Source organism: Rhinolophus hipposideros (genome assembly GCF_964194185.1).
Source record: "Rhinolophus hipposideros genome assembly, chromosome: 23".
In the NCBI taxonomy this organism is placed as follows: domain Eukaryota; kingdom Metazoa; phylum Chordata; class Mammalia; order Chiroptera; family Rhinolophidae; genus Rhinolophus; species Rhinolophus hipposideros.
The window spans coordinates 16,236,172-16,253,547 of NC_138069.1; the positions used below are offsets into that span (position 1 = coordinate 16,236,172).

The 17,376-nt window shown below is 41.4% G+C and overlaps 1 protein-coding gene across 1 annotated transcript in view; it reads left to right on the forward strand.

Annotated features, from left to right (window-relative positions):
• Positions 1 to 17,376, forward strand: part of LOC308491583 (protocadherin alpha-13-like) — a 122,916-nt gene that overhangs the window by 82,738 nt on the left and 22,802 nt on the right. Inside the window, exon 4 of the mRNA XM_081035419.1 lies at positions 1,695 to 1,783. Coding sequence (XP_080891545.1) covers positions 1,695 to 1,783 — 89 coding nt within the window. The remainder of the gene's footprint in view (positions 1 to 1,694; positions 1,784 to 17,376) is intronic.

Genomic DNA, 17,376 nt, shown 5'->3' on the forward strand with positions numbered 1-17,376 from the left:
GGTTTATCATACCAACTCTTTCCCAGTTGAATTAGTACCTTACTTGAAAAGTAGCAAAGTGATGAGATAGCTCTTAAAAGCGACATTTAAAATAAAGTACTAAAACATATCAGTTCCTTATCCCATTTTCAAATGGGGGAAAAAATACAAATGTGCTCCTAATTCAGGTTTTAAATAAGATATTACGAGATTTAAGTAGGATTAGAAATGAAATAAAAATTGAAGCTAGATGTAATTTATTCTTTAAAATGTAATACATTGATTATATACTTGTATTAGAGTTGTGAACTTAAATAATACCCATCTTTTTCACGCATGTGCTTGGCTTCTTGACCTTTCCAACTTTAAACATCATGTAACTATTCCTTTGAAAATTCTGTTTTGAGTTGAGCTGGTTCAAGGGTAGTTACTCTTCAGAATTAATCTGATATAACCCATATAATTTGCTGATGGGATCCAGGAACATGTGATGCATATTAATATTTGGAAAAAAGAGGAGATTCTAGGGTATAGAAGAAGGGAATAATAGCAATAGGGCAGAGCTTAGTGACTAAATTTCCAAAGAGTAAGAGAATACTGAACTTATAGATGGCCTTCCCCCACAATAATTCAATTTTGCCTGCTCTGTTTCCTCGTATAACCCCATTCAGATGGTAGTATACGTTTTACATTAGTAACTTTGCAAGATGAACCAATGTCTAGAGTCCTCTAATTTTGGTGAAGGTTTCTTTGGATGATATTTACTCTTAAAGTCTCATTTCCTCCTTCCTTCCTTAATTAATCCATTAGATATTTGAGGGTCTAATACGTGCTAGCATTAGATATACACAAATGACTATGATGTTCTCTCCACCCTTGAGTAGTTTATGTTCTATCTCTATTTGTCTCTAATGGTCTCCCAGTTTACGTCTCACTCTCTGCCATATTTCATGCTGAATTGATGTCTTCTGAACTGGAGGCCATGTGTGGTGGTGTTAAGCTTCCTCTAGTCCCAGAAAATGTAGGGTGGGTCAAAAATAAGGTTAAAATTAATTGAGTAGCCAAACTGGAATAATACTACAGTTATCAGCAGATAATTTTTGTGTGTTTTCTGCTTTGCTATAGAGCAGGGGTGTCCAAACTGTGGCCCACGATCCATTTTTAATTGGTCCACAGCAAATTCCGAAAATATATTTAGTTTACTTAAATAAACCAGGTGAGGCAATATGCACTTCACCTCGAGTGAGTGGCCCGGCTGTTTGTGTATTTTACCGCATATGGCCCTTGGTGAAAAACATTGAAAAAAGTTTGGACACCCCTGCTATGGAGGATCCAGAAATAAGAGATCCAGCAAGAGAGACTTGGGGCCTTTGAGAATAAGCTCTCCTCATCTGCTTCAGCACTGAGATGGTCAAATGGCATTAGCCCTCGGATGGGCTTCCAGTTAGATTAAATGAATGCCACAGCATTAATGAAAACCAAAATTGCCATAAAGAGAAAACATGTTTATTGCCTGAATGGTACAGCAGGCAGTGAGTCTGCTTTTGCAGTTTATGCCAGGTGACGGCTCAGCAGTAATTGCTTCTGTTCGAGCATGAGTAGAATGTGTTAGCTGCAGCCCTTCCTCCAGAGATGTAAGCATTTTCTGAGGGTGGAAAGCGATCTGGAAAGGCATTTATGGTCTGATCATTGTTTGCGTCTATGTGTTTACTCAGCTCTGTACACCTGGAGGAGGCTGGCATTCTACGGGCTGGTCCAGGAGGGCCTGATCAGCAGTGGCCAACAGTATCCAGTGCAACACCAGGTAAAGACCCAGGGTCTCTCCCTTCTTGCTTGGGTTCAGGAAAACAATCAGATGACCTGTTTGTGTAAGATCGGGAATGTTAATGGCTCTCTTTTTATCCTTTCTTCTTTTCCTTGCATGCATGACTTCCTGACATACATGATTATTTTGATTTTCTACTTAATGTCCTTCAAGAGTTAAAAACAGATAATATAAGTATGTGTGTGTGTGTGTGTGTGTGTGTGTGTTTGTGTGTGTAAAGTTATATTCTAAAATAACTAGGTAACTTTCGAGTGCTTAGGTTCTCCAAGTTTCACAGAAAAGATTTTGTGGCCTCATGCAGAGAGATAACACTGTTAGCAAAGATCTTTTGGTTAAAGACAATGGAAATCCACTCAAAGTAGTGAACAAAAGGGAGGGAAGGAGGAAGGGAGGGAGGGAGGGAGGGAGGGAGATAGATAGATAGATAGATAGATAGATAGATAGATAGATAGATAGATAGATAGATAGACAGACAGAATGGTGTTTCTTATGGAAGTGGAAAGTTAATCAGTACCAAGGCACCACCCTCTTTGACTTTTTTTGGTAACATTTCCCTCTTTGACTTCTGACAGTCAGAAGTCAGATCTGCTTCCTTCGCACTCTACATCATTCTGCAGACTGACCTTTATTGCCTTGACATGCATGTTGCCCAACATGACCACCTCACAGTTTCTTAGTTCAGAAGACCAATTCCTAACCCAAACTTTCAGGACGAAGAATCTGCCAGGTTGAGTCAAGAATCCAATGGTTGGGTGAGCACAGAAAAATTGCTTCAAGTCACATTTCCTGAGTTTCTTATTCTTGCCCAATCACTAAAGCAGTGTCATATCATAAAAATACAGCTTCTGAGGCTCAGCCCTGTGGCAGTCTTCAAAAAGGAAGGATTGTGGAGGCTGGAAATGGTGTCTACCATAATCCTCCATGAATAGAACATTATGATGATGATAATAGTTAGGAATTACTGAGCCGTGATATAGCCACTGTGCCAAGCACCTTACATGTGTGATCTCATTTATTCCTCATGACAATCTTGCAAGAAATTTATTATATCTATTTCATAGATGAGAAACTAGAGACACAGAGAAGTTAAGAAACATGCCCAGGTTCATATAGTTTTCAAGTAGCAGAAGTAGGATTCACACCCAAGTGTGTCTAGCTCCAAATCCAAGTGTATCTAGTACTTATATTCAGAGCATGGCTGGCTTGCACAAATCCATCCAAATTTAAATACATGCACACATACATAACAGATGACATAAGTGTGTGTGTGTGTAAAAAGTACTTTCCAAAAATAATCAGGTGCCTTTCAAATGATTAGGCTCTCCAAGTAACGTGCAGCTAAGGGCCCGTTTTTACTGGCAACTCTAAGGGCTTTCATTGATTCTAATCAGCCAGCATTTGCTATTTATGAATGTTGCATAATTCAACTAAAAGTTACATTTGTCAAAAAACAAATGCACAAGTTAAAGCAATTCATTAGAGGGCTAATATTGCCAGATGGCAAGGGGAAGAACATAAATTAGTTCATTGACAAATCTGCAGCCCCAATGCCAATGACGGAGTGACGAAGTGATGGAGGAGAAAGTGGGTTTAGACTGCCAAGCATGCGGGATGGGGCGGCATCTGGACAGGTGAGAACTACCCAATCAAAGCAGCCACATCAAATCATGCCCTGCTATCCTGCCTTCATGTCAGGGTTTTTCTTGTTCTCCTAGAGGCTTTGTAGGTCAGTCTCGTAAGCCAAGAACTCACTTTGAATACATTCTCCCTTTCATTGATGATGCTGATTGGTGTATATTCCCAGGAACTGTCTACTGATTATTTCATTTGTAGCTGGCCCAGGTCTGTCCTTCAGATTCAAAAGAATGTTAGGAACCCATCTTTTTGGCAAAAGATAGAGAAGGAGTCTCAATTGCTCCCCTTTCCTACTGTCTAAACCCCTCTTCTGTAATCCCTTCCCTCCAGGACTGTGGCTTGCCGATGACTCATGAGTCAACAGTCCTCATGCACTGAGGTGGACAGAGCTTACATCTGCCAATGACTCCATGGGTGACCCAACCAGACTTTTCAACATACCTCTGTACTAATGATAGGAAGTTAAAGAGATGCTCCTCTGCCTTCTGCTCTGTCTTTTTGGTACTTTTAGGTTTTAGGACTCAAAATATGTTCTGCACTGGAGAGAATATGCATAAAGATTAAGATTATGATTTGGAGTCAGATATGAATTGAATTACAATTCCAAACTTACTTGCTACGTTAAGCAAATTGCTTAAATTCATATTTTCTCAATTGCATTATCCGTAAATTAGGTATAATAATAACATATGTCTTATCGAGTTGCCATCATAACTAAAGCAGAAAGAGGTGAATATAGTGCTTGACAAATAATATTAATAAATGTCTCATCATTTTACTCCTGTTTTGCTGGGATACTTTTGTATGATCTGTGCGGTGGTTTTGGCTGATAACCTGGTGGCCAGGATTCAGTAATCCTTACTTCTTTTTTTTTTTTTTTTTTTTTTTTTTTTTTTTTGTGTTATAATTGATGAACTTTTATTGACACATCCTTATCACCAAATGTAACCACAGTTTACATTAGGGTTCACTCAGTGTTATACATTCTGTGACTTTAGACAAATGTATAATGACGTATAGGTACCATTATAGCACCATATAGAGTAATTTCACTGCCTTAAACACCCTCTGTGCTCCACCCTCCTCCTCTCACCTCTGGTTACCACTGATATTTTTACTGTCTACATCGTTTTGCCTTTTTCAGAATGTCATATACTTGGAATCATACAGTATGTAACTTTTTAGATTGGCTTCTGTCACTCAATATTATGCATTTTTGTTTCCTGTATGTATTTTAACGGCTTGAAAACTCTTTTTTTTTTTTTTTGGCACTGAATAAATATTTCATTGTATGGATATGAACCACTGTGTTTTTTTTTTTTTTTTTTTTTTTTTTTTTATTAATTAATTTATTTATTAGTTTCAGGTGTACAAAACAAGGTAATACTTAGACGTTCATCATTTATATCCCTCATACTGTGAACCCCCCTCCCCCCATCCACTATCCCTCCGACCTCACACTGAACCATCACATTATATATATAAAATTATAGTTGGCATTCATTAATGTTTAGCTTCTGATGTACAATGCCATGATCAGGTATCCACAGTATCCCTGAGGTGGTCTCCCAAATAGGACGCATGTCCATCGGATACCCAACAAAATCTTTACAACATTATAGAATACCTTCCCCAAATTAATTTTCAAAAGAAAAACCCTGAGGCCATCTTGTGGTTACCAGCTGCTTCCAAATCCCTTCACCTTTCCCCTTATCCCCAACCCCCTCCCACACACCCATCTAACCACTCTCGGTTTTTTCTCTGCGTCCCCAAAACTGACTCTGATTAGTTCATTCACATAGTCTTTTCTTTAGATTCCATATATAAGTGAGATCATATGGTACTTGTCTTTCTCTTTCTGACTTATTTCACTTAACATAATGTTCTCTAGATCCATCCATGTTGCTGCAAATGATAAGATTTCTTTCTTCTTTATGGCTGCGTAATACTCCATTGTATAAATGTACCACAGCTTCTTAATCCAGTCATCTACCGATGGGCATTTTGGTTGTTTCCATATCTTGGCTATTGTGTAAAGTGCTGCAATAAACATAGGAGTGCATACAGATTTTTGAATTGGAGTTTTGGATTTCTCCGGGTAGATGCCTAGGAGTGGAATTACTGGATCATAGGGTAGTTCCATTTTCAGATTCCTGAGATACCTCCATACTGTTTTCCATAGTGGCTGCACTAATCTGCAGTCCCACCAACAGTGCACTAGCGTTCCCTTTTCTCCACATCCGCGCCAGCATTTGTTGTTTGTTGATTTATTGATAATAGCCATTTTGACTGGAGTGAGGTGGTATCTCATTGTGGTTTTTATTTGCATTTCTCTGATGGTTAGTGAGGTTGAGCATTTCTTCATATGTCTTCTTGCCTTCTGTATGTCCTTCTTAGAGAAATGTCTCCCCAAGTCCTCTGCCCATTTTTTAATTGGGTTGTTTGTTTTTTTGGAGTTGAGTTGAGTAAGTTTTTTATAGATTTGTGATATTAATCCCTTATCAGATATATCATTGGCAAATATCTTTTCCCATACAGTAGGATCCCTTTTTGTTTTATTGATGGTTTCCTTTGCTGTGAAAAAACTTTTTAGTTTGATGTAATCCCACATGTTTATTTTTTCTCTTACTTCGCTCGCGCGAGGGGATATATCAGTGAAAATCTTACTCCGGGTAATGTCCATGAAGTTTCTTCCTATATTTTCTTCTAGATATTTTATGGTTTCAGATCTTACATTTAAGTCTTTAAGCCATTTTGAATTTGTTTTTGTATATGGTGTAAGGAGGTGGTCCAGCTTCATTTTCTTGCATGTGTCCGTCCAGGTTTCCCAACACCACTTATTGAACAGACTATCTTTACCCCATCGTACATTCTTGCTTCCATTGTCGTAGATTAGATGGGCATATAGGCATGGATTTATGTCTGGACTCTCTATTCTGTTCCATTGATCTATGTATCTATTTTTATGCCAGTACCATGTTGTTTTGATTACTGTAGCCTTGTAGTATAGTTTGAAATCAGGTATCGTTATACCTCCCACTTTGTTCTTATTTCTCAAGATTGCTGAGGCTATCCGGGGTCTTTTATGGTCCCATATAAATTTTAGGATTATATGTTCTATTTCTGTGAAAAACGTCGTTGGTAGTTTGATAGGAATTGCGTTGAATATGTATATTGCCTTAGGCAGTATGGACATTTTAATTATATTAATTCTTCCTATCCATGAACATGGAATGTGTTTCCATCTATTTATGTCTTCTTTCATTTCTTTCTTCAGTGTTGTATAATTTTCTGAGTACAGATCCTTTACATCTTTGGTTAGATTTATTCCCAGATATTTTATAGTCTTTGGAGCAATTGTAAATGGAATTGTTTTTTTAATTTCTCCTTCTGCTATTTTATCATTGGTATATACAAATGCAACTGATTTCCGAATATTAATTTTATATCCTGCTACTTTACTAAATTCATCTATCAGTTCTAATAGTTTCTTGGTGGAGTCTTTAGGGTTCTCTATATATAGTATCATATCATCTGCATATAATGATAATTTTACTTCCTCCTTACCAATTTGGATGCCTTTTATTTCTTTCTCTTGTCTGATTGCTGTGGCTAGAACTTCCAGCACTATGTTGAATAGAAGTGGAGAAAGTGGGCAACCTTGTCTTGTTCCTGATCTTAGGGGGAATGATTTTAGCTTTTCCCCATTGAGTATGATGTTAGCTGTGGGTTTGTCATATATGGCCTTTATTATGTTAAGATATGATCCCTCTATTCCCACTTTCTTAAGGGTTTTTATCATAAAAGGTTGCTGTATTTTATCAAATGCTTTTTCTGCATCTATTGATATGATCATGTGATTTTTATTTTTCATTTTGTTAATGTGGTGTATCACATTAATTGATTTGCGGATGTTGAACCACCCCTGCATACCAGGGATGAATCCCACTTGATCATGGTGTATGATCTTTTTAATGTATTGCTGAATTCTGTTTGCTAATAATTTGTTGAGAATTTTTGCATCTATGTTCATTAGAGATATCGGCCTGTAGTTTTCTTTCTTTGTGGTGTCTTTGTCTGCTTTTGGGATCAGGGTGATAGTGGCTTCGTAAAAAGTGTTTGGGAGTCTTCCTTCCTTCTGGATTTTTTGGAAGAGCTTGAGGAGAATAGGTGATAATTCTTTTTTGAACGTTTTGAAAAATTCACCTGTAAAGCCATCTGGTCCAGGGCTTTTGTTTGTTGGGAGATTATTGATTACTGATTCAATTTCCCTGGTGGTAATCAGACTGTTCAGGCTTTCTGTTTCTTCTTGAGTTAGCTTTGGAAGGTTGTGCGCCTCTAGAAAATTGTCCATTTCTTCAAGGTTGTCAAATTTGTTGGCATATAGTTGCTCATAGTAATTTCTTACAATTTTTTGTATTTCTGTGGTGTCTGTTGTCACTTCTCCTCTTTCATTTCTGATTTTATTAATTTGGGTCCTCTCTCTCCTTTTTTTAATGAGTCTGGCTAAAGGTTTGTCAATTTTGTTTATCTTCTCTAAGAACCAACTCTTGGATTCATTGATCTTTTGTATTGTTTTTCTGGTTTCTATTTCATTTATTTCTGCTCTGATCCTTATTATCTCCTTCCTTGTGCTCCCTTTGGGTTTATTTTGCTGTTCTTTTTCCAGATCCCTTAAGTGTGAAGATAAACTGTCAATTAGTGATGTTTCTTGTTTCTTTAGGTAGGCCTGCAGTGCTATGAACTTCCCTCTTAGGACTGCTTTTGCAGCATCCCATAGATTTTGGGTCGTCGTGTTCTCATTCTCATTTGTCTCAAGATATCTTTTGATTTCTTCTTTGATCTGCTGCTTGACCCATTCATTATTTAGCAACATGTTATTCAGCCTCCATGAATTGGTGTATCTTCCTGGTTTTTTTCCCCTGTAGTTCATTTCTAATTTCATAGCACTGTGGTCAGAGAAGACAATTGGTATGATTTCAATTTTCTTAAATTTATCGAGGCTTGTCTTGTGTCCTAACATATGATCTATTTTAGAAAATGTTCCATGAGCACTTGAGAAGAACGTGTATTCTGCAGCATTGGGGTGAAATGCTCTGAAAATATCAATTAAATCCAACTGCTCCAAAGTATCATTTAAGGCTGTTGTTTCCAAATTGATTTTCTGTCTGGAGGACCTGTCCCTTGTTGTCAGAGGTGTGTTGAAGTCCCCTACTATGATAGTGTTGCTGTTGATCTCTGTCTTTATGTCCATCAGTACCTGTTTTATATATTTAGGTGCTCCTATGTTAGGTGCATAGATGTTTACTAGGGTTATGTCCTCTTGTCGGATTGATCCCTTTATTATTATATAGTGCCCATCTTTGTCTTTTAATATTTTTTTCATTTTAAAGTCTATTTTGTCAGATATAAGTATTGCAACTCCAGCTTTTTTTTTGCTTCCATTTGCATGAAATATGTTACTCCAACCCTTCACTTTCAGCCTGTGTGTGTCTTTTGATCTGAAATGAGTCTCTTGTATACAGCATATACAAGGGTCTTGTTTCCTTATCCACTCAGCCACCCTATGTCTCTTGATTGGAGCGTTTAATCCATTTACATTTAAAGTGATTATTGATAGGTACATAGTTATTGCCATTTTTAGATTTGTAGTAAATTGTTTTCATCTTTCTTCTATTTACAGAAGTCCTTTTAGTATTTCTTGCAATGCTGGCTTGGTTGTCATAAATTCTTTCAGTTTGTTCTTTTCTGGGAAGCTCTTTATCTCTCCATCAACTTTAAATGATAGCCTTGCTGGATAAAGCAATCTAGGTTGTAGGCCTTTGTGTTCCATCACTTTGAGTATCTCCTGCCACTCCCTCCTTGCCTTCAATGTTTCTGTAGAAAAGTCATTTGATAGTCTTATGGGAGTTCCCTTGTATGTAACCTTCTGCCTTTCTCTTGCTGCTTTCAAGATTCTCTCTTTGTCTTTAAGCTTTGCCATTTTAACTATAATGTGTCTTGGTGTGGGCCTGTTTGGGTTTATCCTGGTTGGAACTCTCTGCACTTCCTGGGCTTGTATGTTGGTTTCCTTCATCAGGTTAGGGAAGTTTTCTGACATTATTACCTCAAATATGTTCTCAATCCCTTGCTTCTTCTCTTCGCCTTCTGGTATTCCTATGATGCGCATGTTGTTGCGCTTGATGTTATCCCAGAGGTCTCTTAACCCATCTTCATTGTTTTTTATTCTTTTTTCTTTCTGTTGTTCAGTTTGAGTGATCTCTGCTAACTTGTCTTCTAAGTCGCTGATTCGATCCTCTGCTTCATCTAACCTGCTGGTCATTCCTTCAAGTGAGTTCTTAATTTCGGTAATTGTGTTTTTTAGTTCTAGCTGGTTGTTCGTTAAGATTTCTACATCCTTTTTTAGCTCTAACTGGTTGTTCTTTATGATTTCTATATCCTTCTTTATGTCTTCTCTAAGCTCCTTAAACATTCTTATCACCAGTGTTCTGAACTCTGTCTCTGACATGTTGGTTACCTCTGCTTCATTTGGTTCCAGTTGTGGAGGTTTCTTCTGTTCTTTTATTTGGGACATGTTTCTTTGTCTCCCCATTCTGACTGACTCTCTGTGTTTGCTTTGATGTATTAGGAAGATCCCCTAGAGCTCTTAGTTCTTGCTGGGTTATCTTATGTAGTATGTGTCTTTTATATTTGACTTGGACTACTTCGTTCTTCTCTGCATGTGCTCCACAGGAGGCTCGTGTGTTTAGTATATCGTCCTGTTCAAGAAGAACTTTGATTGCTTTTTGCTTGTGAGTAGGTGGGCTTAACTCCTAGGCCGTCTAGTTGTGAAACTTGGCTCTGCTCACCACAGGGTGTTCTGCTGGGTGAGGGTTGGCCACTTAAATGAGGTTTGGCCTCTATGGGCTCTTGTGCCTTCAGAGAATTCCCTCTGGGTGTGTGACTTGTAGGTCAAACTCGGTAGTACTCTGGTTTGGTCCAGAGTTGGCTTCTGGAAAATGTTGAATCTTGTGCCTCTTAAGCTGGGCCCTGGTAGGGCAGTTTCAGCACAAATCAAGTTACCAAGTACAACAACAATAACAACAAAGAAAACAAATCAAGTACATTCACAAATAAAATACAACCGACAATCCCCCCTCAACATAGGCAAAGATATCAAAGCAATAATGACAGAACAAAGCAAATCACTACAAGCAGAAAAAAAAAAAAAAAAAAAAAAAAAAAAAGGAAGTACCAAGCAAAGCAAAACAGAAAGCAGAACCAGTCTTGGCTTAAGCCCACCAGGTAATCTCCAGGTTGTCCTCTGCTGTGCCAAAGAGTTCCCTGCCTATTGCGCAGGCAGCGCTGGTCACCTGGTGCCCAGAGTGAATTTGGGAGTGTAGATTTAAATGCGAGGGGCTGAGGGGTCTGGATGACAGTTTTCAGAGAGACCATGCAGTTTCTGTCCTTTCCTGCACAAATGCACGCTGAGAGTAGCTCCACCAGCCCTGTGGTCAGTATTCCTGAGTCTTAGGGCCCTCCTTCCATGGGTGACTTGTAGGTCAAACCCGGTAGTACTCTGGTTTGGTCCAGAGTTGGCTTCTGGATATGTTGAATCTTGTGCCTCTTAATCTGGGCCCTGGTAGGGCAGTTTCAGCACAAATCAAGTTACCAAGTACAACAACAACAACAACAACAACAAGGAAAACAAATCAAGTACATTCGCATGTAAAATACAACCGACAATCCCCACTCAACATAGGCAAAGATATCAAAGAAATAAAGACAGAACAAAGCAAATCACAACAAGCAAGGAAAAGAAAAAAAAAGAAGAGAAAGAAAGAAAAAAAAGAAAAAGAAAAGAAAGGAAAAAAGAGAAGAACAAAGCAAAACAACACAAAACAAAACAAAAACAAAAGCAAAAAAACAAAAAAGCAAAACAAAACAAACAAACAAACAAACAAACAAAAAAAAAAAATCACCAAGCAAAGCAAAACAGAAAGCAGCACCAGTCTTGGCTTAAGCCCACCAGGTAATCTCCGGGTTGTCCTCCGCTGTGCCAAAGAGTTCCCTGCCTAGTGCACAGGCAGCGCTAGTCACCTGGTGCCCAGAGTGAATTTGGGAGTGTAGATTTAAATGCGAGGGGCTGAGGGATCTGGATGACAGTTTTCAGAGAGACCATGCAGTTTCTGTTCTTTCCTGCACAAATGCACACTGAGAGTAGCTCCACCAGCCCTGTGCCCAGTACTCCTGAGTCTTAGGGCCCTCCTTCCGTGGGTGACTTGTAGGTCAAACCCGGTAGTACTCTGGTTTGGTCCAGAGTTGGCTTCTGGATATGTTGAATCTTGTGCCTCTTAAGCTGGGCCCTGGTAGGGCAGTTTCAGCACAAATAAAGTTAGCAAGTACAACAACAACAACAACAACAAAGAAAACAAATCAAGTACATTCACAAATAAAATACAACCGACAATCCCCACTCTACATAGGCAAAGATATCAAAGAAATAAAGACAGAACAAAGCAAATCACAACAAGCAGAAAAAAGAAAAAAGAAAAAGAAGAGAAAGAAAGAAAAAAAAAAAAAATAAAATAAAATAAAAAAAATAAATAAAAAATAAAAAATAAAAATAAAAAAATAAATAAAAATAAAGACCACCAAGCAAAGCAAAACAGAAAGCAGCACCAGTCTTGGCTTAAGCCCACCAGGTGATCTCCAGGTTGTCCTCCGCTGTGCCAAAGAGTTCCCTGCCTAGTGCGCAGGCATCGCTAGTCACCTGGTGCCCAGAGTGAATTTGGGAGTGTAGATTTAAATGCGAGGGGCTGAGGGGTCTGGATGACAGTTTTCAGAGAGACCCTGCAGTTTCTGTCCTTTCCTGCACAAATGCACGCTGAGAGTAGCTCCAACAGCCCTGTGCCCAGTACTCCTGAGTCTTAGGGCCCTCCTTCCAAGGATGAGTGGGAGGGGGCGGGCGGGAGATCTCTAAGCTGCTGAAAGCCGGGAGCTGCGACTGCCGCTTACTGCTGAACTCAGGGATTGCTTCCGCGGTTGCCCTTGCCCCGCCGCAGGCCAGCCAAAAAGGGTGGGGCCTGGGGATGGAGGGGTCTCCTCCCTCCCAGGCCAGCCACTCACACTCCTCCCGCAGGCCTGAAAAGGTGGTGGCTGGGGGTGTGGGAGTCTCCTCTCTCCTCGTCCAGCGAAAATCCCCTCCTCCCAGCCTCTTCCGATGGTCAGAGCCGGCTGCCAATCTTCCCAGCGCCTGAGCGCAGACGCCCCTCTGTAATCTGACACTGTTTCTCAGTTAGGGGTAGTTTGAGTCTCTGGAAGGGCGGGGGGAGGATTCGAAAAGCGCGGTGAGGGGCCCAGGTGTGGCGTCTCAGTTCTTTGTCTGCCCTAAGGCCCACGAGCTGCCCGCCCCGGCGGGAGCGATCAACTGTGGGACGCAGGGAAAGAGCTCACCTCCTGGACCCTACGCTCGCCGCCACACCCTGGGCTCCCGTGGGACTCTAGAGCCCCGGGTGCTGCCCTCCACTTTTTCTGTGGGCACGCTCCTCCCCCCCGCTCGCCCACCTAGTGCACCTCAAAGCAAACCTTCCACGAGCCTCCGTCCGACCTGGGAGCCGCGCAGCAACGCTGCACGGCCTGTGCTCCGCTTCCAGGAGTCTGCGTTCCGTAGTCCCGGCGCCGCCGGCCTCGGCTCCGCGCGGGTGGGGGTGGGGGGGCGCGCTTCCACTTCGCTGTCCCGCCTCCTCCCCTGCTTGTAATCCGCGCACACCTTCAGGTAAATTCCTCCACGAGTCTCCCCGCTGTTCTGCGTGTTCTATATCTCCCTGTGTCTTTAGAGCTGCAGTTTACCGCCAGCCGCCGCCGCCGGCTTGATTCCACCGCGCGACTCAGTAATCCTTACTTCTAAGCCCAGATACAGACCCTCTACGGTTTTCTGGATCATCTGGACATCTATACAGTCCAGTCATCTCTCAGCTGCCCTCTTAGAGATGAAAAGAGGAGGATTTATTAGTTCTGCCTAAAGAAAACGAAAATACTTCAGAAAACTTGGTTGTTTCCAGTCCCAAGTAGAGCCTGCCTTTCATTGATTCTGTTCCCTTAGTGCTTCATGATGAAGGTGCAGTTGCTTCCAAAAGGCTTCCTCTTGGTGCCCAAGTCTGCTTACACTTGTGTCTGAGTCCTTCTCATGAACCAGTACCTTCTCATACCAACCCTACGATAGCTGCAGTTGTGGGCATATAGGAAGAGAGGCCTGTTGTGCCGTATTCTCATTCATAAGTGTCCCTTGCAGTTGTTTTTCCTCCGAAGATGAATTCTTTGCTTTGTCACTAAACTTCATTTATTTTCACAGCTCACAAAAGCCTAGGATAAGATGCCATGCTCTGAAGGGATTAATGGGGACATCACCAGGTGATGTTTCCTGCAAGATAAATAAGTTAGGCATTAAATCCGTTAATCCTGATTACTGGCCTCTTTCTCCAGCCTGGCTTCTGTGTAAGCAGACCCGGACTACCAGCTTTTCACTTCTTTGACAGCTTCCTTTGAGACCGAGCAGAGAAAGAAAATGAGCTAAATAGGAAGTGCAGGACATACAGTTAACAGCCTCTTCTCCGGATGGAGGAATGTGTTTTGGGAAGAAGGGCATAAAGGGCAAGTCCTTCACATTTACAACTCTACCTTGCTCCATATGAATGTTCTGAAGAGGTTTTGACGAGTGCCCTCTTGTGCCCGTTCCTAGAGGGAATCCTGAGAGGTTATAAAAGGCTGCCAGACTTCAGGGCACCAGGCTGCTTTGCTATCTCCCACTGGTTCATCCAGGCTCTTCTTTCTACATTTTATGGGATCTCAGGACTTACTGAAGGCAACAGTCAAATTATTTTTGGAGTGAGACCTATTCACTATTTTCAGAAGAGCTCAGGGAATTCCCAAATACACAGACAGCACTGCCAAAAATAACTTTACAGCTTGTCAAGCAACACCCCTGGGGATCTGGGACTGGACAGTGAAAGATTAATTAGGTAGGTAAGGCAACTAAGGCGCTGAGGCTTAGTTAGTGAACCTTAGTGTGGAGTGACTAGGCAGTGGTCCTCTTAAGGCTGGTGTCCAGAGCAGTGGCACTAACCATGCCTACCGAACCAGAAATTCTCAGGGGGGGCCTGGCCATCTGTGCTTTAACCAGCCCTGCATGTGATCCTGGTGTACCCTAAAGTTTAAGAACTGGTCTAGGGAGTCAGGAGTAGATATTCCTAAGGTTGCTATCTTTGGAGGCTCAGAAACCATGTAAAGAAGCATCTGCTATGGTTCTTGCAAGAAGCAGGAAGCCTTTCCCCATGTCAAGGAGGAAATCACTAAGAGCTCAGGCTTTGGGTCAGAGCAGCTCTTTGGATTCTAGCTCTGCCACTCAGCAGGTGTATATCTCTGGGACCATTACTCAGCTTTTCTGATTCCCAGTTTCTTTCCCTGTAAAATGGAGATAAAAGCAGTGTCTACCTTATAGGGTTATTGCAAGAATTAAATGAGATAGTACACACATATTACAAAGCCTGGAGAACCATGTTTACTAAATGGTAGCTATTTTTATGATTTTTCAAGGTATGAGTCTACCCTTTAGCTTCAGAATGTAGGTCTGAATTGTTCTGAGTAGTCTCTGTGGAAAGGCTCTATTATATAGATTTTTTTTTTTTAAGTACCTGTCTTTTTGTATCCTTGGGGAATGTTTTTGCTCTGCTTTGCCACATCTCTTTGCTCTTTGGAAAGTGGACACAGTTCATGTATCCCAGTTTTAAAGAGGGGTTCAGGCTCTTATTTGTCTTAGGGATTCCTACCCCTGTGACAAAATCAACTCCCCATGGAGGGCCTCCATGGAAACTCCCATCTCTGACTCTTCCCCAGAAAGAAGCCATGATCCTTAAGTTTTTTGGAATCCATTTAGGAGAACTGCCAACAAGAATTTTTCCACTTCATGAGTGAGTACAGCCTCAGGCCTTGTTCGAGAATTTAGAAAGCATGCCGTTCCACTAACCCGCTCACCCTCAATGTCAGCTGTTGTCATGGCAATGATAGTCTTGGGAGGTATGTGCATATCCTTATTAGGAAAAAAAATGAGATCAGCGGTCTCTGTGGGTGTGACAGCTCCCTCTGGTCAGTATCCTCCACTCTCACCTTGCATCTCAGCCCAGGAGAGCCAGCTTGGCTCCGGGGTCTCTGGATGAGGAAAGTGAGTCCTTCAAGATGCACTTTTACTTTCTGGGGGTGTGGAGCTCATCATGTCTGTCAGAGTTCTCTCCGTAGCTCATGTTATGTGTTCTGACCCAGAAAGAGGAGGGAGAAAGATGAAGTGGAAGGGGAATTAGAATCCTCTACCTAGCCATGAAGCTTAAGTCTTTGCTGCTCTATCCATCCATCTGTGACTTTCTTCATCTGCTAGAAGAACACTGCACCTTCTATTTTTAATGGGATGGAAATAAACAACTAGAGTGAAGATTTCCTGGTTTTTCTGAAATGAAACATGTCTATGTGCTATAAAGATTCTGATGTAGTTCTTTCCCTCCATCCTTTAGTTCGTGTTTTTCCTACACTAAATCTCCCAGAAGTGGTAGCGCTAGGCAGAAAGAATGCCGTCAGGGCTGGGACCATGATACATAATAAATGAATTTCTTCTCCAACAGTGGCCCAAAACAGAGATCACGTGCCTCTTGAAAATCTGAGCCCATGTGCCCTCAGATGTGTGCTCCTGGACAGGTTACCTAGAGACTGCAGTTCCCTCCTAATCCCATAGATGCAGAGAAACCACTAAGGCAGGATCAGGAAATGGGGACTCAGTTCACAGTTCCTTCGGTTATCACTGATCCCGCTAATGTGCTGCTACAGCAGTACAGTCTGGCCCCTGAAAACGTCATCATTTGAATGTCTTAGAAAACTAATACACCTTATCCTTCTTTTGTTTAAGAGTGTTGCAAGGGGCAGGTGAGTTTCTGAATTACCCTCCCTTCTAGCTTTCTCTATACCCCATCCTTTGTAGCTGACTTTTTAAGCCCTTTATCAAAAGGGAAATTCAAGTTTCTACTGGGGAGATCCTAGTGTCAGAAAGGGCCAAGGAAGGGGGGTCACCAGTTCTGCCACCTGGCTCAGCTCAAAGATGACAGGCTACCTATGTGTTTGAGAGCTTTGTGGGGAAGAAGTGGGAAACATTGCTTGGAGTGCTGGAATTGGTGGGCTCTTTCTTCCTGGGAGGGGCTTAGACAAGAAGGACCTACTTAGGAGCAGGGCTGAGGGCGGAGGAGTAGTGATAGCTTGTAATTCGTTTAAGCTTTCCAGTTACAGCAAGCTTTGCACTCAGCCTCACTGATTCTAAGTAAACTAGAAATGAAAGCGTGTCCCCAGAAACAGCAAGGATCTTTAATGACAAATATTTTCCGAGGAACTCAGAAATGAACTTGAAAGGTCATTTTCACAGAGGTAGTCAACTTTGCAGTTGAGAAGGTCGTTGCCTAATCTGGAGAAACATATTCAGGTCAAGCACTGCTAGAGACTAGGGGCCTCTAGGGAAGGGTCATAGAAGAGATCTAGTGCATCGCCAGGAAGCCTGAAAATGAGCATGTGGATTAGAGAGGAGCCTCTGTCTGCCTCAGCACTTGGAGCTTGTTACTCACAGTCAGAAAAAGGAGAGGGAGCAGAGATCGATGCTCTTCCACTCATGTCTCAGTGAGACCAAGATCTTGCTCAGCCGCAGCCCTGCCTAGAATGGTCTATCTCCAAAGGAGTGGGCTAGGTGAAGGATGGGAGAAGGTAGTCCTGAAGATGGTGATACCAAAGGAAATCAGAGACAAAAGGATGTTTGTGCTGGTGTTAAAACAGGAAATTGAGAGCTTTGTAGAAGTCATACTTAAAAGGTATAACTCTAGAAGGTTAGGATATGAAAAGGTAACTTTTAGGAACCAAATTTGGATCCACAA